The sequence below is a fragment of the Diceros bicornis genome, chromosome 2 (assembly GCF_020826845.1).
Source record: "Diceros bicornis minor isolate mBicDic1 chromosome 2, mDicBic1.mat.cur, whole genome shotgun sequence".
NCBI lineage: Eukaryota > Metazoa > Chordata > Mammalia > Perissodactyla > Rhinocerotidae > Diceros > Diceros bicornis.
Window position 1 is genome coordinate 80,762,533 of NC_080741.1, and position 27,204 is coordinate 80,789,736.

The window sequence follows — 27,204 nt, forward strand, 5'->3', positions numbered from 1 at the left end:
AACCATGGCAAGACTCATGTTTGCCTCTTCTGCCATTACTAGTCTCTTGCTATCCCCTCAAAATTATGATGTCACATCAGTAAGCCAGTCAATAATCATGTATGGAGTGGCCTTAGGTGTGAGTATGAATGGTGAACAATATAGCAATAATCACAATATTGCTGCATAGCACAACTACAGGTGACTCTCAGAGCATTTGTTTAGTGGAAGGATCAGCGGAGGTTTCCCTGAGGAGGTGATGGGGGAGCTGACGCATGACCCTTAAGTAGCAGATAACTAAGTGAGGAGGGGTAAGAGCATTCCTCCCAGAGGGAAAAGCTAGCAGGAGTCCCTAGTGGTGGAGGAGAGGCTCTGGCATGTTTAAGGAGAGAGAGAGGTTTAGCACAGCTGGTTAAGTTGCTCTCACACAGTAGTACTCAACCAGGAGTGATTCTATCCACCAAGGGAGATCTGGCAATGTCTGAGATGTTTTAGTTGTCACAACTTAGGGGGTGAGTATTACTGGCATCTAGTGGCTAGATGCCAGAGATGCTGCTTAACATCCTACAATGCAGAGCACAGCCCCCTGAAACAAGGAATTGTCTGACCCAAAATGTCAATATTGCTGAGGTTGAGGAACTCTTCAGCAGAAGGCCGAAATATAGAGGCTTAAACAAGGTAGGTTTATTTTTTACATTTAACAGCCCAAAGGGACTGATTTGGCTGATATGGCCAGCTCTATAGTGCCGTGAACCCAGGCTCTTTCTATCTTGTTGCTCTGCATCCTCTAGGGCAGGGGTTGGCAAACTTTTCCATAAAGGACCAGATTGACAATACATTGGCTTTGTAGGTCATATGGTCTCTGTCACAGCTCTTCAAGTCTGATAGCATAGTGTGAAAGCAGCCACAGACAATGCCTAGGTGAATGGATGTGGCTGTGTTCTAACCAAACTTCATTTACATAAATGGGTGGTGGACTGGGTTTGTCCTGTGGGATATATTTTGGACCCCCACCTGGTAACATGTGCTTGGTCTGCATGCTAACCAGTAAGAGGGGAAGGCATGGATATGGAGGGCAGGCTTGTGTCCTTTTGAGGGGCAACATCACTTCTGTTCATGTCCTATAGTCCAGAACTCAGAAAGGCTGGAAAGGTAGTTCTTGGCTGGGCTGTTGTGAGCCCAGGAGAAACTCAGCTTTTTTTTTTTTAAACACAAAGGAGAATGGATATTGGGGGACAACTGGCAATGTCTTCAATAGCTGGAGTATAGAAGTAGGAGAGAAACACAAAACGAGGCTGGCAAGAGAGGCAGGATGAGATCATGCCCACTCTTAGAGGTGAAGCGAAGTGTAGGGTTACAGTTTTTCTCTTAAGAGAAATGGGAAGCTATTGAATGGTTTTAAGCAGCAGTGGTTCAGAACCATTTTTCCATTTTAAAAAGATCACTCTGGCAGCAATGTGGAAGTGGAAGGGGCATGCAGGGACGTGGGGAGACAACTTTGGAAAACATTGCCATCATCCAGGTAACAGAGGTGGCGGCTTGAATGAGGATGGGGGCAGAGACATGAAGCAAATGGATGGGAGAAAGATTTAGAGGGGAGAATCCATAGCACCCTACAGACTAAAGTCCCTTTTTAGGAATTGAGGAAAAGCAGCTTTATTATTAATAATTTTTAAAAAGCTAAGAGAAAACTCAATCACCATTGTCCGCGTTGGGCATCTGATCCAGCCCCAGCTGGTCCTTGTCTGCTACCTTCCTTTTTTTCCTCCAGGACTTAAATGCCCATTGTTCTTCATCTTTTCTGGGGAACAGCCATCCTTGTTCTCCCAAGCATGAGACTGGGCTGAAGTGACTCAGGATGTGGACACAGAGTTCACAAGTCTCAAATGTAATAAGTGGGCAACCCCAGCGCTTGACATAAGCAAAGCATGTGTTTTGAGACTGACTGGCACCAAAGGAGACAAAAGCCTACAGTATAATTATGCCAAGCATATAATATGATGCAATCGGGTACTGTCTCCAATATGCCCTGCAGTGCAGTGCAAGGGCTTTGAACAGCAGAATGCTCCAGACCTGTGTGTCTGTGCCATTAGAAGCCTGAGAAAGCCACGGCACCCTCTCTTTTTTCAGTCAACAATGCTGTGGGCATTTATTGAGCAGCTACTGTATGCCAGGTACCGTGCTCAATCTTGGGGACATGATTGACAAAGTGAATAAGACATGACTTTATGACTTCCTCAGTCAAACAGCTCTCCAGTTTCTGCCTCCGGTCCCTGTAAACAAAGGATAAACAACTGTTTCCCTCATTTGTTTAAAATGGGTTTCCAGGAATGAAGGCATCTTAACTGGCAATCTCAGTCATAGGGCTCCTGCAATGATCCTTTGGTTTTTACACTTAGCATGGTGGACATATTTCACCTTGAAAGACAATGCCATCTAGTAATTCACATTCAGACAATTGACTGAATGACTATTGGCACTATTTTTTCTAAAGAGAGAGGACATCACATTCTTCATATCTTCATTTGTTTTTTGGGTTATCAAAATGGTTATAGTAATGAACCAGCTAATTCAACAGAATAATAAATAACTCCAAAAGAGAGATGATTAATATGTAGTTCTGATATAGCCTCTTCTTCCTCTAATTCCTTTCTGGTGAAGTTTGCCAGCAACTTGCTTTTCAGTATTGCTCCATCTACTGCTCCATATCCACAGTCTGTTTACACATGCATTAGGATCCTTGAATTCCAGGGCTGTAGGGCAGAGAATCTGGGCCTCATTTGAGGTGATAACTTCAGGAAGCATAGCAATGCCAGTCCACTAGAATGCTTACCCTCTTTACGGCCATTAATTCAGTCTTAATGTTATGCAGCGCAGTATGTTCCTGGCACTGTGCCAAGCACGTTATATGGGTGTCCTAATTTAAATGTTATCCCGTTTCATCTACATCAACTCTGTGAAGGAGGCACTAATAACACCTCTCTTTTACAGATAAGGAAACTGAGGTGAAAAGAGGGACTTGCAAAGGTTGTACAACCAATACATCTGGATCGGAACGTAGGTTTTTCTGACTCCCAAATTCATAATACTCCACTGTGCCCTTTGTTCAAAGTATTATCATTTATTGAGCATCTATTTATTATAAACTCTATATCACTCTGTCTCACTATGATGGTCTTAATGGGCTCAAGTTTAGTTGATTTTGTCTCTCACTAAAGGCAATGTATTCATGTACGACAGGGGTCAGCAAACTAAGGCCTGTGGGCAAAACCCAGCTCATACGAAAACAAAGTTTTATTGAAACACAGCTGCAGCCATTCGTATACATATTATCTATGGCGGCTTTTGTGCTACAACATTTGAGTTGAATAATTGAGACAGAGACAACGTGGCCCGCAATGCTGAAAATATTTACTATCTGGTTCTTTACAGAAAAAGTTTGCCAAACCCCAATATAAAGCACAATCATATGTATTGTTTCTTTGATGAAATTCTTTCTAATGAATAGACTGGTGTTATTCAATGACATAGAGTCAGTGTAACTGTTAAATTTATTTGTATGTATTATTTGTTCAATAAATTTTTATCAACTGCCACAAAATAAAAAGTCAGAAGTCCATCTGGGGGGGATTTCTGCACAGAGAAAAAAACGCACCATTCCCAATTAAAGTGTGAAATGTGGAACTTCTTTTGACTTTTTCCGAAAGGCACTCCTCAGGTTTTGCTACTATCTGGAGTTGTGTGCAATTCTTAGACCATCACCCCCCCGATTCCACTTACAAGCTGGGTAGTCCCCATTCTGGCTAGTCAGTTACTGCCCTTCTGGAAAAAACAAAACAAAATATATATTACAAAAGTTAGAAACACACTTTCAGTTATCTCCTACAATTTAAAGAACCATCAGAAACTCTGTAGTTCTGGAATATAAAGAAAACCAGGATGAGCTCTCCAATTCCAGCTTTATCTTCATCTTTAAGCTTACAAAACCCACAGATAAATTATAAGTTACTGCAAGATTCCCACCAATGACAAACTGACTCATTGGCCTCCAAATCCTTTCATCTTTCTGGATTCCACTTCTAAGGCTCTTTATATTCTGTCAAGATGGAGTGTGCTATTTGCCAAAATTACAGAGTGTATGCCAGCATTGGGACATATTTTCCATTTTACCTGTGTAGAAAAATGTTACCATTGCCGAAGTTTTTTCCATGATTGCTTTTTGCCCCTGGAAAACGAAGCTCATGGCCAGCTTTGTGAAATGCTTCATGTCTGTTCCTGTACAGTGACGAAAATAGAACGAAAGGTTAAAGTGACTTTTGTTTGTTAAAATATAACAAACGATTATCCTAGAAACACCATACTATTGTCGGACTATTTCCGTTAATGTTTTGTTTTAGCTTTTTCATTGCCAAGTGCTCGCTTGATCTGGGTACCAAAACCACAGTTTCAGGACAAGATTTCAAAGAACAGTGATGTCACATTTCTCTTGGTTGGCTGACATCTCAAAAATGTTTTGCCTGAAGCCCTCCCAGAAGAAAAGAAGATATTCTTTGGTTGTAGAAATGATAAAAAGAAAAGGCAAAGAAGAAACCCAAAACAATGGCAGGCCTCTTTTTGAATACAATCAAATGGTATTTAAATGAAAGCAATTATACATTGTAGAGGAGGGGGACACTCTGGAAATCACTAGTTTGAGAACCCCATCTCTGCATCATTTGAGCTCAGACTTCTGCCTGTTGATGCCGGTGCCAAAGTGGTTTATATTTTGCTGTAAAGAGGCCCCCAGGGACGAAACATGGAGACCAAATCTGGCTATTGGAGGCCCTCTTTCGATCACAAGAGAAAGTGATATTATGCTGCAAGGTTTTGCTTGTCAAATCAATCAGCAATGGATGATACATGGAAGCAGTTTATAATATTCCAGCCCTGTGGAGTGGGCAGCATCAAGGTGTGAGCCATCACACTTGAAAACAGCAAGTCCTATCTTCCCCACCAGCCTAAAATACTACTACTTGGCACCTGAGTAAAGTCTTCAGGGGTTTCTACATATAAAAATTAGTTAATGAGCAATTATTACTGTATGTTAGGTAAGCATGGATTATTATTATCATAATTTTACAGACAGAGTAAATGAGAGTGAAGGAGAAGGTGCCAGGAGAAAAATTAAAATTAATGAGTTCCTGGATGATAGGCCTGAGCTGCAAGGATTTAAAGAGTTGCTTATTTTAAAGAACACACCAGAAAGTGAAACTTATATATTGGAAAAGCAGATCTTCCAAATTAAAAATGTCCTATTTATTAATAAAATCAGTGCTGGGATTCTGTTATTTATGAATATTTCCTTTTATGATTTGATAATTTTATACTTTGCCATACATCTATGACGATCGAGCCATCTTCTTTTTGATGTCGTTTGCATGCGATCCTAGGTTACACTCTTCAAATCGCATTCCTTGTTTTTTTCTTCTTAGGAATAATCAAGGGTCTCTGAGGTTTTAGAAACCTGAAAAATGTGTTTGGACCAGTAAATATTTGGGTAAGCTACATAGCCAATCAACATGTTCAGTGAGTACCCACTGCGACTATCCACTGTCTTATGTCCTGGGGATTCAGCAGTGACCAATATGACAGGCATCTTTTAAATTTAAAAAATTTTAAATTCGACTTTAGAAACTGTACCTTCACGTGATTTAGCTGATGGAAGAGGGTCTCTTATCGCACAAAAGTTGTTTTGAATATATTTATTAAAAAGAGCGTTATATTGTGTTGTTAACGTGAATCTGTTTTCCCTTCACAGATGATTGCTTCAAGTCAGGGTATAACTGATAATGGTTAGGGAAGGCTGATCAGTGTTTTTGAAATTCATTCCAAGACAACGGGTATACATATATTACATGTAATGCTTCTTTCCCCTTGAGGATTAGTGATGACTTCTGGAATAAGATGGTAGGGAGCATATATTTTTTCCCTTTCTGGCGTCTCTTTGGGAAACCATTCCCTCTCCAACCTTTCTTGTGGTCTGGGTGAAGTTGTCCCCAATCCTTTGTTCAGGAATGGGCAGATGACCTAAGGCAGGCCAAGAGTCATGCCTTGGTCATTTATTGGAACTATTAGGAAAAGAAAGCTCTTTCCACTGGGGTTGATAAGCTTGTGAGATGCAAACCTGGACCATAGGGCCTGTCTGTGTAACCATGTGGGGAGAGCCTGCCTGAGAAGGAAGCCAACTCAGAGGAAAGCAAAGCAGATTCTTAATGTGTTCTTGTGGACACCCGGATTCAGCCATGCCTGAAGCCATTTTTACCTTCTCGACTTTTCAATGATGTGGCCTAGTCTTTTTTTTTAATGCCTGAGTCACTTTGAATTGGGTGTCAGAAACTTGCAGGCAAAAAGAGTTCTAATGCAATTCAAATCAATAATTTTTAATAATAAAACCTTTGGCATGAACAAGAAAATAAATCCCAGTGTTATAGATATAATTTTGAAAAAACAGCTTATGCATGTATATAGACACATGTATTAAACATCCATCATTCCCTTCTTCCTTATTAACAGAACCCTATTAATATTTTTGTTTTTATAATAGCTTTATTGAGATATAATTCACATACCATAAAACTCACCCTTTTCAAGTGTACAGCTCAGTTGCTTTTACTATATTCACAGTTATATAACCATCAGCATGATTAATTTTAGAACATTTTCATCACCTCAAAAAGAAATCCCATAGCCATTAGCAGTCACTCCCCACTTCCCCCTCCCCCAGCTCCTGACAAGCTCTAATCTAATTTCTGTCTCTGTGGATTCCATATAAATGGAATCATACCATACGTGGCTTTCTGTGTTTGCTTTCTTTCACTTAGGATAATGTTTTCAATGTCAATCCATGTTATAGCATGAATCTGTACTTCATTCCTTTTTATGGTGAATGATCTTCTATTGCATGGATATACCACATTTCATTTACACGTTCATCAGTTGATGGATGTTTGGGTTGTTTACACTTTTTGGGTTATCATGTATACTCATGTACAAGTTTTTCTGTGGACATATGTTTTCAGTTCTCTTGGATATACACGTAGGAGTGGAGTTGCTGGGTCATACGGTTACTCAATGTTGAACATTCTGAGGAACTGCCAAACTGTCTTCCAAAGTGGCTGTCCCATTTTACAATCCCATCAGCAATGTATGAGGGTTCAAATTTCTCCATATCCTTGCCAACCCTTGTTATTATCTGTCTTTTTGACATTAGCTGTTCTAGTGGGTATGAAGTGATATCTCATGGTAGAACACTTTAATATTCCAGGCAGCAATGCACCCCCATAAAAGGCTATATTTCACAAATCCTCTTCCTTGCATGTAGAGGCTGCTGTTGAGATATAAGAGAAAATAGTTGGATGGGCTTCCAGGGAAGCTGCTAAAAATGCTGACTGTGTTAGGGGCAGTAATTTTTGGCCTTCCCCTCCGTCCTCCATTTTTCTGGCTGGAATGGTTGGCTCTGCTGTGGACATCTTGGTCCGTGAAGTGAGCATCGAGGCCAGGCCCTACAGACAACAGAGCAGGAAGATAAAACAATCCTGAGTCCTTGATGACTTGGAAGCCACTACACCAGCCTTGGCCTGCCAACTATGGATCATATTTTTTGACTTAAGGGAGAAAGAAAGTTCTAGCTTGTTTATTCCATGGTTATTTGGATGTTCCATTATATTCAGCTAAACTTAATATTTTTTTCTCCTGCACGTATGTATGTCCAGGTGTGTATGTATGTGTACATACACACACACGTATGTATGCACATATAATGTACGTGTGCACACATACACATATAGATTGGCTAGATACTCACCAAACCTAATTCTCCTTCCTGAGAACATAGTTAGACCACATTTCTAGACTCCCTTGCTATCAACGTGGCCCTGTGACTGAGTTATAGCCGGTAGAATGTGAATGAAAGTAATGAACGTCCTTCCCAGGCCTGGTCTGCAAGCACCTTTCATGGGTAACCTTCCATGCTTCTTCCCCTCCACTGACTGACTGGGGAGGATTCTGAAGAGACGACTTAAAGTAGGGCAGAGCCTTGAGATGGAAGGAGCCCGAGGCCCTGAATGACCATATGGATGTTTACATCAGGACAAGAGTCAGAAAAAAATTCTTCAGTATTAGGTCTAAGAGAATTTGGGGTTTTCTTACCCTAATTAAATTGCATAGACACATATAGTCATATTTATATAAAATCACCCAGTGAACAGCGTTAACACACATGTCCTGACACTTAGTCCAATCCGTTTTCTACTGTACTAGGTTGCAGGTGTACCTGGGTGTCCACAACTACAGTATGTTTCATCAGACATTTTTAGAAACTCATCTAGCTTCTTTGAGCTTTCATTTCCTCATCTGACAATGAGTCATATGGACTGGATAAGATACTCAACACATTTGTTTTTTTATTAAGACTATTTGTGATTTCATCCAGTTGGCAACCTTGGGACCCTGTAAGCTCTCTAAAGGTAAGAGATAGGTCCTGTGTCCTTTTTCATATTCTTATCTTCTATGTTCTCTAGATGATAATGGTTTAGTAAGTATTTGTGGAATAAAACAGAAGTTCTCTTCCAGCTCCAAATGTCTGCCATGTCATGAGTCTTTAGAATCATACTTGTCATACACATACATACGCATACTTTTTCTGTACAAGGCCTGCCAATTCACAACCAGATAGCAATCCAGCTGTTCCTATGGGAGTTGGTTGCTCAGAATTCAGAATAGATTTTACCAGAATAGGTTTTGATATTAGAACAATGTTCTAAATGATGGCATGTACTCTAGATAGGCCACAGAAGCCTATTTAACCCATACTGGGATACAGATACCTCATGCTGGTAGCATCAACCTATGCTTAGCATTCTAGAAGCAGGAACTTACATGCAGCAGGGAGAGGGAGCAGTTATTTGCTGAACATGTATTAAGTCTCTACTAAGTGTTAAACATGTGAGATGTAATGTGGACACGATGCCCCTAGTCTGGAATAGACGGTGGGGGAGAACTAGACCTTGATCAAGCTGTGTGCCTCGGCTGTCCAAAACCCTTCAGTGCCATCTGCCACTCTCGAATCAGTTCAAACTCCTTACTATGTATGCCCTGCAAGCCCCTGGATGTCTGGATCCTGCCTACTTCTCTACCCTTATTCGATTCTATTCTCCCCCTTTCTCACCCTGTTTCAAGTTCTAGGCATGCTCAGTCTGACTTAAGTAAACCTAGTGTTTGACTCCCTCTGGACCACAGCACTTTCTGTTGCTTCTGCCTGGAATGTTCTCCTGCCAACTATTGCTGGCTTATTCTCATCTTTTAAGCAACAACTCATAATTCCTCTCATCAGACTTCCCTATTTGGAATGGGCTCCTCTAACTGCTCTCCAGCACATCTGCTGGTTTCATAGTCTTTATAGCAGTGCTTCTCAAACTTTAAGTGCACACAAATCGCTCAGGGATTGTGAGAATATGGATTCTAACTTGAGAGGTCCAGGGTAAAGCCTGAGATTGTGCATTTCCAACAAACTCCCAGGTTATGCCTGTGCCTCTGGTCACACTTTGAGTAGCACAGCTTTGGAGAACTTATCCTATTACTATCTCACTATGGCCTCTGTTTATTGATACTTGCCTCTCCTCACCCTGGAACGAGGGCTCACTAAGTCAGCATTGCCCACCTGTTCACCCCTGTAGGCCCAGTGCCAGAATAGCACCTTCCTAGCTTATAGTAGCTACTAAATAAAAAATTATTGAATAAATTAAGACATTTCAAGTACAATGAATGTCACACAAGGGAACATACATGGTGCTGTGGAAGCCACTCCCATCAGGAAGGACAGGGAAGGAGGCCTCACCGATGTGTAGCACCAGACTTTGGCACAAGTTTGTAAGAAGCACTTTCCCAACTCTTGCTGTTCTCTGTCCAATGTCCTCACTGTGACAGCCCATCCTGACTCACCCAAGTCTTCCAAAGTCTCCAGGATCAAAACTTACCTATTCTTCTCCCTAGGCAAGGCCAAATGAATCTCCCAAGCCCCCAGAACGGCTTACACTGGCTGTGTTAGGAGACAAACAATCTGACTGAGATGTTTCACACTTGTTTGTGGGTGACTGATATGCCTTACTACTCTCCGGTGGTACTTCCATTTGGTTAAAAAAAAATGCTTATTAATCTAATTGTACGGTGCTATTTCAGCCAGTGGAGTACAAATATTTAAGCCTGGGAAGCCACCAAAAAAGGGAAAAAACCTTGACTTTTTTGCATTCTCTAGTACTGCACCCACAAATTACCTAAAGCCTAGGGGAAGCCTAGGGGAACCCCTCCTGCATTAGGGGTTACGGAGGAGGCCGCATAACGCTCACAGATGTGAAGAGTGAGGGTTCTGGAATCCTCTGTCTACATTCTTGACTGCCATTTTTGATAACTTACATAATCTCTGAAAACAGTAAAATGGGGATAACAACACATCTACCTCTTGATGTGCTGTGAAGATTAATGCAATAATGAAGGCCAAGTGGTGAGCACAATGCTTGGCACCGAGTACCACCTTAACAAATGAGTAGTTTGCTCTGAGACAGTTGAGTAAGTATCTAATTCATGTCAGAAACACCAGCTACTTTTCTCAGACGGCCTGCCATACCCAACAGTCACCTTCCTACGGTTTGTATTCATGTTTCTTAGCGTGGTGCCTCAACTCCTCACTGTAACACCCACTCTCATTGTGCTGCATTCACTCGGGTTCCACAGCCAGCAGAGGATGCGGGCTGCCAGCACTGCCCGACTTGAGCAATGAAGCAAGGGTTGCCCTAAACCAGGAGTTCTCAATCTAGGGCAATTTTCCCCCCAGGGGACATGGGCAAAGTCTGGTTGTCACAGCTAGGAGGTAGAGGTTGCCACTGGCATGTAGTGGGTAGTAACCAGAAAGGCTGCTAAACATCCTACAGCGCACAGGACAAGCCCCACAACAAAGAATTATTCGGCCGATAACATCAGTAATGCCAAGGTTGAGAAACCTTGCTCCGAACTTTTTTTTTTTTTTAACCTTTCTGGTTCTCAGTTCCCCTGTCTATTAAAATAGACACTAAATAATATGCATAGTGTGACCACTCTGACATTCTAGGAGGGCTTTTTTTCCTGACCTTCAAGAATTTCCACACTAAAATTAGCCAATGAGGAGTGGCTCAGACAGACTTTCCTTTGCCTAAAGAGGCCGATCCACAGGAGGCTCTAGCTTCTCCCTGGCCTCAGCTCTAGCACTTCATCAACAACCTCTCAGGCTGCTGTGGGGGTGGGAGAGTGGGATGGGGGTGGGACAGCTCTTAAGAGAAGCATACACCCAAAGTAAGCATTAATTTCCCACTAATGGTGTATGACCAGCCTTCCCTGTTTTTCAAAACCAGTTTGGTTTGAAGATTATCACCCTGTTGACATTAGCCCACCCTGTGAAACTGACAAGCCCACACACCTTTGTTGAAAGAATTTGTTTCTTACCCATTATCTGAGAACCTGTGAGAAGCTTAATAAATATACTGATGGGGGGTTCCTGGCACATGCTTATCTGAACAAAGGCCAATTATATTCCACCCCACATATTATCAAAGAAATGCATTAATTGATTAAAGCAATTAAAAGAAATTCTCTACCACAAATAGACAACAAATGCCACCAACACTGACTAAAGAACACTGTCCAGTGACCTCAACAATGCACTGAAAAATCTCATCAGTGACAACCTTTTAAAAGGTCAGTTCAAAACAAGTAATCCTTATGGACATCAAGGCAATCTTTTCACTCCAATGAAGCAGTTAAATAGTGAAGGTCACCAGGTGTTAGCAGCTACATAAATGAGAGAAGTAAAAGCAATTAGACAAAATGGATGCTGTAATCCCACTTTCCAGGCCCCAGAGCCACACTACACACACAGATCCAACTTTTCCATTTCACTATTCAGAAACTGGCAGCCGGGTCCAAATGAGAATTCCATAGCTTGATTTCTTTCTTACCAACGCTGACGGCATGTTTCTTAGCAAAGTCTACAGCCACAGCACAAAAAAAAAGAAAAAAAAAAATCCATGAATTTATCACATAGGTTGGAATCCCAAAGAATTCTTTCAACACTCAGGAATGTTGCTGAAAACTACCCAGTCAGGCTCACTATACTGCTTGAAAAGCTACCCCAGAGGAGAAAAAAAAAAGTCCAGATGTGTGGGTGGCCACCTTCCAATCAAGTGGAAATCCACCGACCGACCAGCAGCATCAGCATCACCGGGCAGCTCTTTCAACATGCAGATTCTCAGGCCCCGCCCCAGACCCACTGGATCAAAATCCGCATCCACGTTAAAATTTAAGAAACACTGCTCTACAGGACCCTACAGGACAGTGCTTTTTGCCTTCTCCCAGGCTGAGTTTCCCCAATTGCAAAATGGAAACATAACAAAGTATACACATAGGGGGGAAAAAAAAACCAAAACAAAACTGAAGGAAAGCGGTTCACATGATTGTGGAGGATCGTAGGGAACTTCTCCACAAGTTCCATACTTGTGCAGTTTTTAACACTGTATGACCAGCGGTACTTCTTTTGTAATGGGGGAAAGTAATTTTTAAATGGAGCTAACTCTCACAACATTGTACTGATGATTTTTAAAGGGACCGATTTAGAAGCACCCAGCACAACGCCTGCCCACTGCAGGGCAGACACTTCGGAGGTGTCCACTTCGAAGGTGAAGTGGACCGAGCCTGCAGGCCAGCCTCTCCCACCACGACAGCTGGCGAGCAGCTCTCGTCCCCGCAAATGCGCCCCGGTAGATTCGCCCTCCGGTCCTGGAAACCTCGGCGTGCCAAACTCGGGGGTCGCAGAACCTCGGGTCAGAACTGTAGTTGCAGGAGCGTCCCGCAGGCTCTGTAACTTTCTCTGGAACGAAATAAATAAATAACGACCGTAAGTGCTGAGATAGCGGGCCCCAACATATTTTTCGCTCTCCGCAATCAGCCACGAAAGAGGGAGCGGGGGAGGGGAGTAAAAAGTCGCGATCTGTCCCGGAAGGGGCTCCAGGGGAAGTCGTCTGGGCGAGAGCAGCAGCCTCTTCTCCAAACTCAGTGAGCTTTTCTCGGCTGGCGTTTCGTCTCCAGTAGCGAAAACTGCAAGAGAGCAGAAAGGAGGCCCCGGAGAGAAGCGCTCAGGCTGGCGTCCCGGGCGGGCCAGTCCGCTCGGCGAGCCTCTGGGTCTCCCCACCCTCCTCTGCCTCCCGGCCTCCTCCCTTTTGCAGGGGGCGGGCGGGAGGCAGCCGAGGCAGGATGTGTGTGCGCAGGCGCTCGCGCAAGTACGGCTGGAGGAGTCCTGTTCCTCGGGCATTTTCCGAGGAAGTCTGGAGCAATTAGGTTCAGTCCGGGGAGAGCGAGCGAGTGTGCGGGCGGCGCAGCCAGCCTGTCTGGGCTGCCTCGCAGGGAGGGAGGGGGCGGCCGGCCGCCCGGCGGCGACCCCGGGCCCCGGCCGCCACCATGGGCTTCGAGCTGGACCGCTTCGACGGCGACGTGGACCCGGACCTGAAGTGCGCGCTGTGCCACAAGGTCCTGGAGGACCCGCTGACCACGCCGTGCGGCCACGTCTTCTGCGCCGGCTGCGTGCTGCCCTGGGTGGTGCAGGAGGGCAGCTGCCCGGCGCGCTGCCGCGGTCGCCTGTCGGCCAAGGAACTTAACCACGTCCTGCCGCTCAAGCGCCTCATCCTCAAGCTGGACATCAAGTGCGCGTACGCGGCGCGCGGCTGCGGCCGGGTGGTCAAGCTGCAACAGCTGCCAGAGCACCTCGAGCGCTGCGACTTCGCGCCCGCGCGCTGCCGCCACGCGGGCTGCGGCCAGGTGCTGCTGCGGCGCGACGTGGAGGCGCACATGCGCGACGCGTGCGACGCGCGGCCCGTGGGCCACTGCCAGGAGGGCTGCGGGCTGCCGCTGACGCACGGCGAGCAGCGCGCGGGCGGCCACTGCTGCGCGCGGGCCCTGCGGGCGCACAACAGCGCGCTGCAGGCCCGCTTGAGCGCGCTGCACAAGGCGCTCAAGAAGGAGGCGCTGCGCGCCGGCAAGCGCGAGAAGTCGCTCGTGGCGCAGTTGGCCGCCGCGCAGCTGGAGCTGCAGATGACCGCTCTTCGCTACCAAAAGAAGTTCACCGAGTACAGCGCGCGCCTCGACTCGCTCAGCCGCTGCGTGGCCGCGCCGCCAGGCGGCAAGGTAGGCGCCTGCCGCCGGCTCCGACCCCCTGCCAGGGCTCCTGGGTACCCAGGGCGCCTCCCGTTCCCTTGGGCACTGGGATGCCAGGAGTTTCTCAGCAGCATCCCTGTCTCCCTCTTCTTCCACTGCTCGCCACGAGCAGATCGCTGAATCGGTCTAAGTTTGGAAACGGTGGTTCCTACAGATTAGATGCACAGGGTGAGATATAGTTTCCGGGGTTCTGGAAAGACTGAAGGGAGCCCACCAGCAGCCTAAAGTAAGAACGAAGAGTGCGGCTTCAGGATCACAACTGTGTTCAAAGGCTTTGCTGCTCAGACCAGCTAGGTGATCTAGGGGGAAGTTGCGTAATCTCGCCTAAGGTGGGAAAACATGGTCCCTATACACGTGGCACACAGGATGAGATCTTGACACTCAGGGTGAACTATATCCATGCATCCGCAGGAATTCCAGAAAGAATAGGAACCCACCTCCGGAATAGACTAAGAAATGTACTAGAAGAGAGGCCCCTGGAGTAAAAGCTGGATTCAGATGTGGGCTTTGCTGCCAACTAGCTGGCTGACCTTGAGCAAGCTGCTTACCCTCTCTATAATTGGAAACTGCTCCCTAGAGATGTAACACATGGGGTAAAACACAGTCAGGCACCCTCTGAGTTCTTCATCTGGGGATTCTAGAAGGAATTAAAGGAACCGCCACCAAGTATAGAGTAATAATCGAGAGTGAGTTCTCTGGAGTTAGAACAGTTTTAGAATCTGGGCTTTTTGCTAACCAGCTGGGTGTCCTGGTGGCTTAACCTCCAGGTGCCTCAGTTTCCTTAAATGTAAAATAGGTTGTTGCCAGTCTTCAGAGAGAGGCTACGTAAAAAGGACCTGGCACTCTGCCTGGCAGAGAGTAAATGCCCAACAAGTGTTGCCTGCAGTTATCTTTCACATCTTCTCCTGTGCCACCCCCTGGTCTTGGTCCTGGGTGTAATTATAACAGCCACCAGTAGTGAAGGCTTATTTTGCTCTAGGCTAAGCGCTTCTCACTGGTTTCCTTTTGAATCCAGTAAGGAAGGTGTGATACTTGTCATTTTGTTGAAGAAACAGCCTCAGTCAGGGCAGTCACATGTGGATCACAGCTCTGAGGAGCCCAAGTTGGATTCTGAACCCACATACGCCCATCTCTCCAGGCCAAGCTCTTAACCACTAATTGTGTTGCCTCTTAGTGTAGGCACAGATACCATTTATTGAGTGTTAACTGTGTGCCGGCAACTGTGGCAAGCACTCTATATGCATTATCTATTTAATCCTTGGAGATGAGGAGGCGGGCTGGGAGAGGTCAGAGAACTTGTCCAAAGGCAAACAGTGACTCGGGACAGAGCGGGGATTCAGGTTCTACCTCAGAGTTCTCAACCTTGGGATGTATTGACATTTTGGGCCCTGTGATTCTTTGTTGTGGAGACTGTCCTGTGCCTCGTAGGATGTTTAATAGCATCCCTGGCCTCTACCCACTAGATGCCAGTAGCATTCCTTCCCCCAAGTTGTGACAACCAAAAATGTCTCCAGATATTGTCCAGTGTTCTCTGGGGGGCAAAATAGGTTATTGTGGACCAGGGTTTCCATGATTGCAAAGGCCACATTTTCAACAACTGGGGAGGGGCATGGGCCATGTTGCTGCTACTCTGTGGTTGCCTGTTCCATATGGTGCAGCAGAGAAGAACATATTTGCCTGGGGGCCCCCAGGGGCCTGCGTCTGCTTTGCCTCTCCTCGCCCTCTCCCAACCCCCCCTTCCCTACGTGCACACCAGGCCTGCAAGTTTTCCGACTCGCCCCTCCCCACCCCCACCCCCACCCCATCCTGGCCCCTGGCCTGTCTGTCAGCTGCAGCCTCAGCAGCTGGCCGGCTCTGGGCGAAGGGCAAATATTTACAGCTCCGCGGCTCACCGGACAGCGTGTAGGCGTACAAAAGGCTGGCGTGAGCCTGTGAGTCACCAAAACAGAGGGCACAGCTTGGTCTTCAAGCAGGCGTCGGGTTTGGGGCAGAGGAGATCCCGCGTGCCTCCTGTTTATGCTGTCATCTGGACTTCCTGCGTAGTTTTAAGTGACGCTTATTTATAAATAAGCCATTCACTCCCCTGAGTTTATACATCATTCATTGTTAAGCTAGTTTATTTCTTCTTGCCTTTATGTTTTCTTTCTGGAGTGTTTGGGTAAACTCTCTCAGAATCGAAAATATGATTCTTGAATCAAAACTGTGGATGTTTTCAAAGCTCTGTAGGGTGAGCGGGGAGCATAATCAAGGGTATTAAGCTTAGGGACAAAATGTTGCTTTTTGAGCTTACAGAGAAAGTTTCCTTCTGGAGTTGGAGCCCTGCTTGGAACTTATATGTACCTCAGTGCTTGCCTGAGGACAGCCAAGAATGGCCTGGCCTGAAAGCTGTGCTAGTTCCTTTTTCTGGCTTCAGACCCTGGCTGGCTTCAGCTGAGGCCTTAGGGAAGCTTGATTCTCTTGCCCCGAAGTTAACCCTCAGTGGCCCTTGCAGAAAACTTTTGCTGTTCCTGCATCAGCGGGAAAAACCCCCTCCCACTGCTAGCTGTTTAAGAACTTGTTTATTTCATTGGGCTGACTCTCTACTCCCGCTGGGTGCTGTTTTTTTTTCTTGCAAAAGGCAGAAGGATTTATATCGCTTGGAAACTCTCATGCACAACACTTTAATTTTTTTTATGAGTTCTAACGTTTACATCTCTGTTACAAGCTGAAGTAGATAAACACTCAGAAGATTTTTGATTCCAGCTCTTCAAGGCCTAGACCTTCTTCCACAAAATGATGTGGCATTATTGAAATTATCTTAGGTTTCAGATTTTTGACACCAGCCAGGCGTTTAGGATTTGTAAGAGCTGTACCTAGATAGGCATTGTTGCTCCTGTTGTAAAAGGTGAGCTTGGTCAGGGCTTCTCAAACCTTCACATGATCCGATTCACCTGGCAAGCCTGTTAAAACACAGATTCCTGACTCTTACCCCTAGAGATTCTGGTCCATTAGGGCTGGCGTGGCGCCTGAGATTTTGCATTTCTAACAAGCCCCCACATGATGCTGGTCCACCTATCACACTTTGAGTAGTTACTCAGCTAGACGAAGAGTTTAGGCTCAAGGACAGACATAGACAAACTTGTGCTGGTTTCCTCCATACAGTTATGGTTTTACTAGTCATTGTCTAAACATCCCTTCCTAAGCGTTCTAAGAAAGACCAGGGCAAAGTTCTAAAACCCAGACTGCCTAGCAGTTATGTGATAGGTAACCACGGCCTCAAAAGGCATCTTGAACCAACCTGAAGCCACATCTGGGCTGCAGCAGACTTGGTGATGCTACACTTGAGTAAGTTAAAGAGTTTTGCTCCCAGCCTCAGTTTCCCACACTGACTTACCCACCTGATTCTAAGAGCAAAAGCATTCCAGAGCAAAAACTTCTTTGGCTTTCTGCAAAAGGGAAAGTTCTGGGCATAACTTTCCTTGGAATTGTTGAGAAACTTGAGACTCATCCTTGATACCTTCTGCTCTTTTACCCCCACATTCAGTCTATTGTTAAATCCTGTTGATTTTACCTCCTAAACACTTCTTGAATCTATTGACTGCTCCCCAGCCCCATCAAGTGATCACCTTGGTCCAAACCAGGGTTTCTCAACCTCAGCACTATTAACATTTTGGGTTGGGTAATTCTTGGTTGTGTTTGTGTGGGGAGCAGGCTGTTCTGGGCATTGTAGGATGTTTAGCAGCATCCCTGGCCTCTGCCTTCTAGATGCCAGTAGTGCTCCCCAAGTCAGGACAATCAGAGATATCTCAGGCACTGCCAGATGTCCCATGGGGGACAAAACCAGCCTTAGTCTCAATCACCATCGTCTCTCTCCTGGACCACAACTGTTGACTCTAAATATCGTCTTGCTTCCTTCAGTTTGTTCTTTACCTAGCACCTGGAATTCTCTTAGAAATGTAAATCTGCTGTCACTCTTCTTCTTAAACCCTGCTGTGCCTTCCAGTTTCTCTTGATTGGCTATAAGATCCAGTGGGCTCTGTATCCTGCCGGCCTCCACCTGCCTGTATTCTTCTCCCCTTCATTCTCTTGTCCCATCTTCCCTGGTATCTGGCACTTCCTTGAATATGCCCCTTAGCTCTGTCCTGCCCCTGGGCCTTTGTACTTGCTCTTTTCTCTCCCTGGAACAGTCTTTCCAACTTACTCTTCACTAGATAACCTGCAGGTTTTCCAACTCTCTCCTCCTGCTCCCCGCTTTTCTGTCAACACTTAGGGTTTGCTCGTCACTAGATAACCTTTCTATCCTCATCCCAGCTCGAGCATCACTACTTCCAGGCAGCCCTCTCGGACCTCACACGCTAGGTCTGGTGCCCTGAGACATTCACTTGGATGCTCCTCCTGCGTGTCATTTGTCATAGCTGTAACCAGATAATTGGAAGAGCTGTTTATTGTCTGTTTCCCTGGGAGGGACCATGTCTGTCCTCTTTAGGGCTGTGTCCCCAGCCCTAGATGGATTGCCATGTGCACTGTAAGCTCTTGATATGTATCCGTTCAGAGGATGAATTCACGATTGAAAGGGCTGTCATGTCAGCCGTCGAAACTTTTCAGATTGCTAACCAAGAGTGAGCTTGTATTTAAAAAGAATGAGTTTTTCCATGACCGCTAAGTTAGCAAAATTGTTTCCAGGTTTTTGGGAGACATTCTTTTTGTTCCACTAGATCCACCCAGATCAAATTGTATAAAGCCCCAAATCCCAGAAACGATTTTGTCCATTTCAGAACTCCTGGAGATAAGTGAATCTAATAGACAATTGTATCAAAAGGTGTTCCAGATGTCCAAATGCTTTGAAATGTATCTATCAGAATGTTCACCATTCAGTGTATTTTCTGTTTCTGAAAAGCTTCAGCAAATAGCCATTCCATAGTGTATGTAACAGAACAGCCCAGTTCAGCTAAAAGAGTTGTGGGCTGTCACATCCATTTCATTTCAGTGATTTATTAAGAAAATTAGGATTTGCTTTATAAATATGTTACCCAGCTACACTGGATTAAGTGATCATAACTGAAGAATTTGAATTGGGAATTCTGTTGACATTTATGTATAAGTGGTTCTTTCTGCATTCAGAAATGATGCTTCTCTCTCGGTAAAAATATTTGATGAAAGAAAATCTGTTTATAAGGCAGTATGTGTTGGGCCATAGACCAAGGAGCTTAAAAGGAAAGAAAATAATATTTATTGAATTTTACTGGTGCCCTACACTTAGGGTGCTTTATCTATGTGCATAAGTTAGCATCTCTGTCTTCATTAGGTAGACCTCTTTCTTTGGTGAAAGGGGCAGATTATAAAACAGCTATGTAAAGGTCAGAATTTACTCAGATTCTAAGGGCAGAACTGAGATTTGAACCCAGCACCTGACTCCAAGCCCATACACTGTTACCAAAATGAGAAAGCCTTTTCTCGTGAGGCAGTGTCCCTTCTGAAGTCTCACACAGGCCTCCAAAGGACTGTTATATAGGTAAGCACTCTGTAAACTGGAGGTGTAGGTACGTCATTGATTTCATCTTCAGAAAGACCCTGTGAGGTAGGTACCCACACCCATTACCCTCCATATTACAGATGGAAAAACAGAGACTCACGAGGTTAAATAACCTCCCTGGTGTCCTCCTTTGGCTTATTTTCGCTGGTCTGATGGCTTCTGGTCCATGGTGATGAAGTGTGTTCATCACATGCCATAATTCCCGTTTTCATAGGTCTGCTGTAGAACACATGGAGTATAAAACAAAACAGATCCTGGCTGTGAAAGAGATTTAGACAAAATAAATAAAAAGGAAACAGAGAGATGGTGTCCTGCATGGAATAGGGGCTCCTCTCTTTAATTTTTAACCTAGTAATTTAAAGAGTAGTTCACGGTAGGAAGAAAATGAAATCCTTCCAAACGTATTTTCGAGTTGAGTCCCGGATGTTCTCACACGCTGTGTCACAGCACTGTGATGGGCGTGACTGGATACAGAGGGGAACCTGAGTGGCTTTCACCCATGGGATCAATCAGACACCCGCTTGTGCCTTAGAGAACACACGTCTTACTGTTCTTTGCTCACCCACTCTTTGTAGCCGTGAGTTAGCCTCTGTCCCTCCTTCACTAATAGTGTTCTAATAAGCCTGTTCCAATGAGAAACGGAAGTGGTGTAACATAATGATTACTCTCGTAAAGAAAATAACTAACAGATGACTCGAGTCTCCATCTTGCTCACTCATTCCATAGGTATATTTACAGGGAACCTAGGGTCAGAGACACGGTGTGAGTGGGCTTTGCAGCAGCTCTCTCTTGGAAGAGGGTGAGGTGATGAGCTCTTTCCCCGGCAGTGAGCAATGGGCGTGCAGAGATGAGTCCCGGGCAGAGAGGTCACCCCTGGAATTTTGCTGGAAGCTGTTTTCAGGTGCCCTGTGCCTTTGCTGCCCGTGGGTCAGGAAGGGGATGAAGGCTGTCCAGTTTGTGGCTCAGGGTTGGATGTGGGTCTTGTGCCAACGGGCAGGCTCCAGGGAACCCTGAATAGAGCTGGTGTGTGGTTAGTATCCAGACACTGGAATTGGTGATATCAGGGTTCTTGTGCTCCTTCTGCCTCGTCGTCAGGGGCTTCTGGGAGGGTCTTCTAACCTCCTTTAGGCCTTAATTGCCTCATCTCTAAAATGGGATAATAATATACCTGCTAATAAGGTTGGCGTTAGGATTAAGTGAGATAATGCACATAAAATGCTCAGTAAGGTTTACCGAGCATTTATTGAACGTTTATTGTCTGGTACCTATAGGTTTTTAGATCTTTTTCAAATAAGTCACTGAAGAAACATTAGAAATTTGAAATGGTTTAATGGAGAAGAAGGAAAGAGATTTTTACTTGACAGGTCCCAGTTGTGAACCTCGTGCTGCCCCTGAGTGACCCGTTCTCTGGGTTTCTATCTTCTGAGTGTTTGTCAGTGGTGGAAACCGTGTGAAACAGGGATATGCCACTGTGTCTGGGTAGCAGCTCTGGGCTAAGATGTAAAGGAGGAGGGTAAAGCTCGTGGGTAAGATGCGAGTTATGTGGTTGTTATGTGTATTTATGTTTGTTCCGCTGAAATTAACACAGCTAAGGAGAGGTCGGCCAGGCAGAGCTCCTGCCTTCCCACAAGTGAGAACTTAGGGTGTCACAGCTGGGTAGTCTTTGCTTTCTTTCTGATTTGGGAAAGAAAATGCTTCAGGTTGAGTAATTGGGTTTTTTTTTTTTTTTCTCGTGAGGAAGATCAGCCCTGAGCTAACATCCGTGCTAATCCTCCACTTTTTTGCTGAGGAAGACCGGCTCTGAGCTAACATCTGTTGCCAATCCTCCTCCTTTCTTTTTTTCCCCAAAGCCCCAGTAGATAGTTGTATGTCATAGTTGCACATCCTTCTAGTTGCTGTATGTGGGATGTGGCCTGGGCACGGCCGGAGAAGCGGTGCGTCAGTGCGCGCCTGGGATCCGAACCAGGGCTGCCAGCAACGGAGCGCGTGCACTTAACCGCTAAGCCATGGGGCCGGCCCAGTAATTGGGGTTTTAAATTTCAAAAACTGAAATCGCTTTGTAGTCATCAAGTGGAAATGTGAAAATGCTGTAGCACATTAAATAAGGTTTGTTGTTGTTTGTTTGTTGGTGAAGTGTTGCTTGTGGGTGCTCACCAGAAAAGCAGATGAGTTCATGATAAAAATCAGAGATGCAAACTTGAAATCAAACTTATGGGAACAGAGAAGTAGACATTTAGGGATTTCTCAGGTTATTTAAATATAGTAGCAGGCTAAAAACGTATATATATTTTTGGCCTGGGAAGTACTGTAAATCTTTACTTATTTCTCTTACACTATTTTTCAAAAATATTTTGTTTGGCTTATAGATGAGTATATACTATTCTGCGGCTGTTATGGCTCCAGAAAATCTATTTCTTTGTTCTTTTCTACCTGTTCCCTCATGGTTTTTGTCTCTTTTCATCCTCTCTATACCTGTTTTGGTGACAGATACATGCCGCTAATACTTCTGTTGACTGTCTCATCCATTTTCAAGCGTCATCCCCATGATGACCTTCAGCTTGAACAGTTTTCTGTTCTTCCTCCAAGACTTTCTTTAGAACTGGAGGTTGAATTACAGGCAGGGGTTGGTCCAAGCTGCTTCAGCATCAGAAACATAGTTTGAACGACAAAGAGGACAAAAACATCTTAGCGCAGGGAGGCAAGACATCCCCATTTCTTTTGTATGGGAGTTTCTGGCAGCCAGCTCTGCCTCCTGGTCCCCCCAGCCCCTACCCTTGCACATTTTTGTGCTTTCTTGTCACTAGTCAACAGTCAGAGCCGTTGCGAAGCTGTGCGAGTCTCTGAGAGCTTCGCATAATCTGAGGCTGAGAGGTGTCATGTCAGCCCAGATACACAGACTAGTGGTCAGTCAATTACGGTTCTCAAAACCCGCTGGGCAGCTTTCCAGTCTGGCTGTTCTCAGCTGTGAGTCCCACCACAGCAGCAATCGGGGAACACCTGTTATTGGGCGGAAAGGAGCTTTTAGAAAGAATCCATATTGACAGTGGCATGGATGGGCTCCGGCGGCAGCCACACGGATTTTGAGATGGCACGGGTCCAAGCTTCTGAGGCCAGATTGTTTGGAGGAGAACAGTGACAGAGTAATATTAAAAAGAAAAGAAGCTTTGCCCACAGAAGACAGTTTGCGTTCTTGGACACTTAAAAAGAAAAACAGTCACCATAAAGTGTCTTTTTGACAAAATGCATTTGATTTTGGCTTTTTCACTATGACTTATTTTCCCCGCACATTCTTGTTCAGTTAGATCTGGAGTTGGAAGCTGAGCAGATTACGAATCGGGTAATTTTAACACTGATCCAGTTGTTAGATGTTCAAATATGATAGCAAAGCTCATTTTGAGCAAAATCAGTGATACCTTCCTGGAATTGAGCTTGCGTTTCTTCTTGTGGCTTGCTGGTGCAGGGCTGTGGCTGGCTCATGCCGTTGCTTAGGTCTTGACGCCCACATCCCCTTCTTCAAGGTTAACGTCTGTCTGCCTTCCTCAATCCTAAAGACCTAAGCACCTCTCAGGGAGACCCTACACTGCACTAGGGGCCCGACTGCCCCCTTGAGTTGGGTTCTGGGGTGGAGACTGGAGTGCTGAGAATCTGTTAGGGCTTCCTGCCTCGCACCAAGGAGACACGGATGTCACTGGACTCCAGAATATGATCGGCGTCTTCCTTCTCCATCCCCCAGCCCAGGCTCTTGGGTGCCAGCCAGCTCCTGGCTCTCCTAGGTCCCCTTTCCTGAAAGGAAGACATACATACCATCTGGGAAGAGGAATAGAATAGGGGGCAGCTCCAAGAAAAGCTGCCAAGGAGGTGCCATCTCACTTCTGTTTTTGTCGTTGTGGTTTTTTCTCTATTCTTCACCTTTCTTTTCTTCCCAGCCCATCAAGACCCACTGATCAGGCAGAACGCAGAGCAGTCCCTCAAGTCTCTGCAGTCCCCGAGTACCCTGTGCTCCCCATCGCTCCAGCTTCTTCTGCCACCGCTGTCCGTGTCCACGTCCACAGTTTCTTGGACTTGATGTTTATCCTGTGAGCCAACATCTGTTTCCTCATCCCCTTTGTTCTTGTGGCCGTCTCCCTCCAGGCCTGCGTGTGTCGTGTGTCTCATTTCCCCTCCTCACGCCCTACAGCCCACCAGTCAGTGTCATTTGCCTGTCCCATCTCTGCTCCACGCTCAGCTGCTCCCATCGTCTTCTTTATCACGTCTCCTTCCACCACCTCCAGAATAACAACTGTCTCCTGGCTCTTGAGCGGTCCTGCCCGAATGTGCCACTCTTCCTTCAGACTTGGGAAGGAGAGAAATGTATCTGTGGAAGTAACTCCCATCAGATGGGCAGATGTTGTGATGAATGCGTAACTGTCTTTATTCTCTTAGCTTCAGGCCCCAGCCCTCCCAAACTTGCTTTAGATTGACTAAGTTAATTTAGGATTAAACGTTTTCCATGGCTTGGATTTTGTGGCAGAGTAGTTTATGAGGTAAAATAAAGCACTTAAATGCTCAATATAATTTCTGGCACATAGTAAGCAGCCAAGAAATGTTAGCAGTTATCATTGTTCATGCAATATAATAAGATTTCTTTGTTCTTTTATTTTTGGCCTCAGTGCTAACGTCTGCCCTACACTGTGCCTGGCTTGTGTTCTGAGTGTGTAGTATTGGCCAGGCCCTGTGCTGAGGTGCTGTGTAGCCAACATCTAGCTGCTTTGTGCTTCATAGTAACCTGTGATGTGTTCCTGTCAGGGGTGTAATACTCTCATGATACCCTTCATTAAGATATTCTTAATCTTTGCAACTGTTATTGCATAGTCCAAAGAAGCCTTGCTTAAACTCGAACTACAAAACTAAGTAGATGTCTAATCCTTCATGACGTTTTAATGGGAAGGCTCAGTCTTTTGAGGCAAAGGGATTTAGGATAGGGTGCAAAAATTTACCAGCAGAGTACAAAGAGCGTGGGCGTTGGAGTCCCGTGGAGCCGGGTTCCAGTGGCTCTCCCACTTTGCGATGTGTGATTTTAATCAAATGTGTGAATTTCTCCAAGCCTCAGTTTCTCAGGTGTAGAACATGGGTACAATGCCTGCTTCAGAAGCTGATGTGTTGGTTAACCAGGTGTTTGTGTGAAGTGGAGCTCTTTCTCTTCTTTGTTTTCCTACATCAGGCCATTGAGAAAATTTCAAAGCATAGGTTATGATAAACTACCAAATCAGAGCAATATTGGTTAAATTTTCTTCAGGTGAAAGATGCCACTGTTAACATGATGTGTGTGAATAGTCGGAAAAGCAGCATTGATGAGAGCCTTTGCCCTTAGCCCGTTTATCCATCTCTTCAATTGGTGGAATATGATTCATGAGAATCATTTGAACGCATTCTATCCTGATGCATTTTGAGTCCAGGAACAGGTTAAATGTTTAAGCAGGAATTCATGTTAACATGTTAAATGTGTTGTGTGAAGTCTGGTGTTTAAACTCTATTAATATTTCTGAAAAATTAGAAATTAAACTAAAGTAGTTAAAGTTGTTGAGGGTGAGGGGAGTGGAAAGGAAAAACCAGAATTAAGCTCAGGGTGTCAGAGAATAGAAAATGACCTTTGGTAGTTAGATGGAGAAATGAAAGGAATTCGGCCCAGACAGAGCTTAGAACTTCTCTTATTTTATCGTTCCCAGCATCATGTGTTGAATCTTCCACGTGTTGGCTCACTACTGAAATTCATTCCTAAAATAGGCAGTGCCACCAAAAGCCAATCTAACCCCCTGGACAGCAGACTACGTCAAGATGCTTGTAGAAAATGAGAACACCCCTTCTTTCTTTCCAGTGATTGCATCTGGCAAGGAAGTGTAGACAGTCAACTTGATTGTTCCAAAATGTTCTTTGCAAACTACTATTAGGCTGAGGAATGTTGTTTTTCAGGCGTTGTCTCAAGAGAGATCTCTGAGGCTAGGGCTGGACTTAGGGGTCTTTGGGCTTCTCAGATTGGGTCTTTTGGAGCTAAACAGTTCAGTCATCAGTTTGGAGTTTTGTTCTGACATTGGTCTCCTGGGTTAGATCTCCTATAGTGAGTTACTTTATGGAACTTTTTGTACCTCCAACATTGAACCGTCTTGGGAGGGACGAAAGATGTTGCTAGCCTACATCGCATTCTGTTCTACATTCCACACTAAAAGGGTGTGGTATAGAAGAGGAATTAAGGTCTGGAATTGGAGAACATGGGTTTAAATCCCAGCTCGACCTCTTCCTAGCTCTTGGACGTGGGACAGCTTTCGTAATCCCTGTCCCTCAGTCTTCCCTGAGGATGGTAACAGTGCCAGTTGATAAGATTGGTGAGATTATTAGATAAAATAAAGCACGTAAATGCTCAATATAATTTCCAGCACATAGTAAGCAGCCAAGAAATGATAGCTGTTATCATTGTTCATACAATATAAGATTTCTTTGCTTTTCTTTCTTTTTTTTTTTTTTTAAATAAGTAGTTTTCACCCAGCAGATTTAAAACTAGTCTTTAATCATGTGATGGTGCGTTCTCCTTTGTGCATCTTGTGAGATTGTCAGACTGGAGCTGTCTGCCCTGGATTACTGTGTCACTGTGCAGTTACTATCTCTGATTAGTTATGAAAACCAGAAATGTAAGATATGTATAATAACTCACTCAAATTCCCGTGTATTTCTAACTTTTTCACCCCTCTAAGAAAGCAAAGCAAGAAATGGACTTAGCAAGATTTTCCCTTTCCAAGGCAGAAAGATATAAACTGTTTCAGTTCACAAATCATCATGTTTAGTTTCAAAACTATTTGGTTGATTCTGAATGTTTATTCTGTTACAGCAGTGAAAGTTGTCGCCTGTTAATTTGTAACTCAAATTAATTATCAAGGTGGATAGCATTGATAGATGCTTTTGCTGGTGGTGCTGTGTATTGGAAAAACTTTAAAAAAAAGCTAATAAATATGTTGTCATTGTAGAGGCTCTGCTGTTTTTTAAGTATAATAACTTGATAAGAGACTTGCTTCTCTTTTATATTAAAGTATTCTATTTTATATATCGAGTAGTGACCCTGCAGAAATGAATATTTTGTTGTGTTGTTCTTTTTTCTTTTGGTGAGGAAGATTAGCCCTGAGCTAACACCCGTGCCCATCTTCCTCTACTTTATATGTGGGATGCCTGCCACAGCATGGCTTGATGAGCAGTGCATAGGTCTCTGCCTGGGATCTGAACCTGCAAACTCCAGGCCGCTGAAGCAGAGTGCGTGAACTTAACCTAACCACTGCACCACCAGGCCAGCCCCTGATGTTGTGTTGTTCTTACAGGATGCCTAGTTCTTTCGTCATAAACTGCCCTTTCCTAATAAATTATCATTTTTTTGTTTTTACCAGGTGTTAGTAATTGATGCTTAGGCTTACGTGAAATTT

The 27,204-nt window shown here is 44.8% G+C and overlaps 1 protein-coding gene across 1 annotated transcript in view; it reads left to right on the top strand.

The window, feature by feature from the left end:
* The first annotated feature begins 13,438 nt into the window (after positions 1 to 13,438).
* Positions 13,439 to 27,204, top strand: part of PDZRN3 (PDZ domain containing ring finger 3) — a 230,744-nt gene continuing 216,978 nt past the window's right edge. The window contains exon 1 of the mRNA XM_058563691.1: positions 13,439 to 14,220. Coding sequence (XP_058419674.1) covers positions 13,498 to 14,220 — 723 coding nt within the window. The 5' untranslated portion in view covers positions 13,439 to 13,497. The remainder of the gene's footprint in view (positions 14,221 to 27,204) is intronic.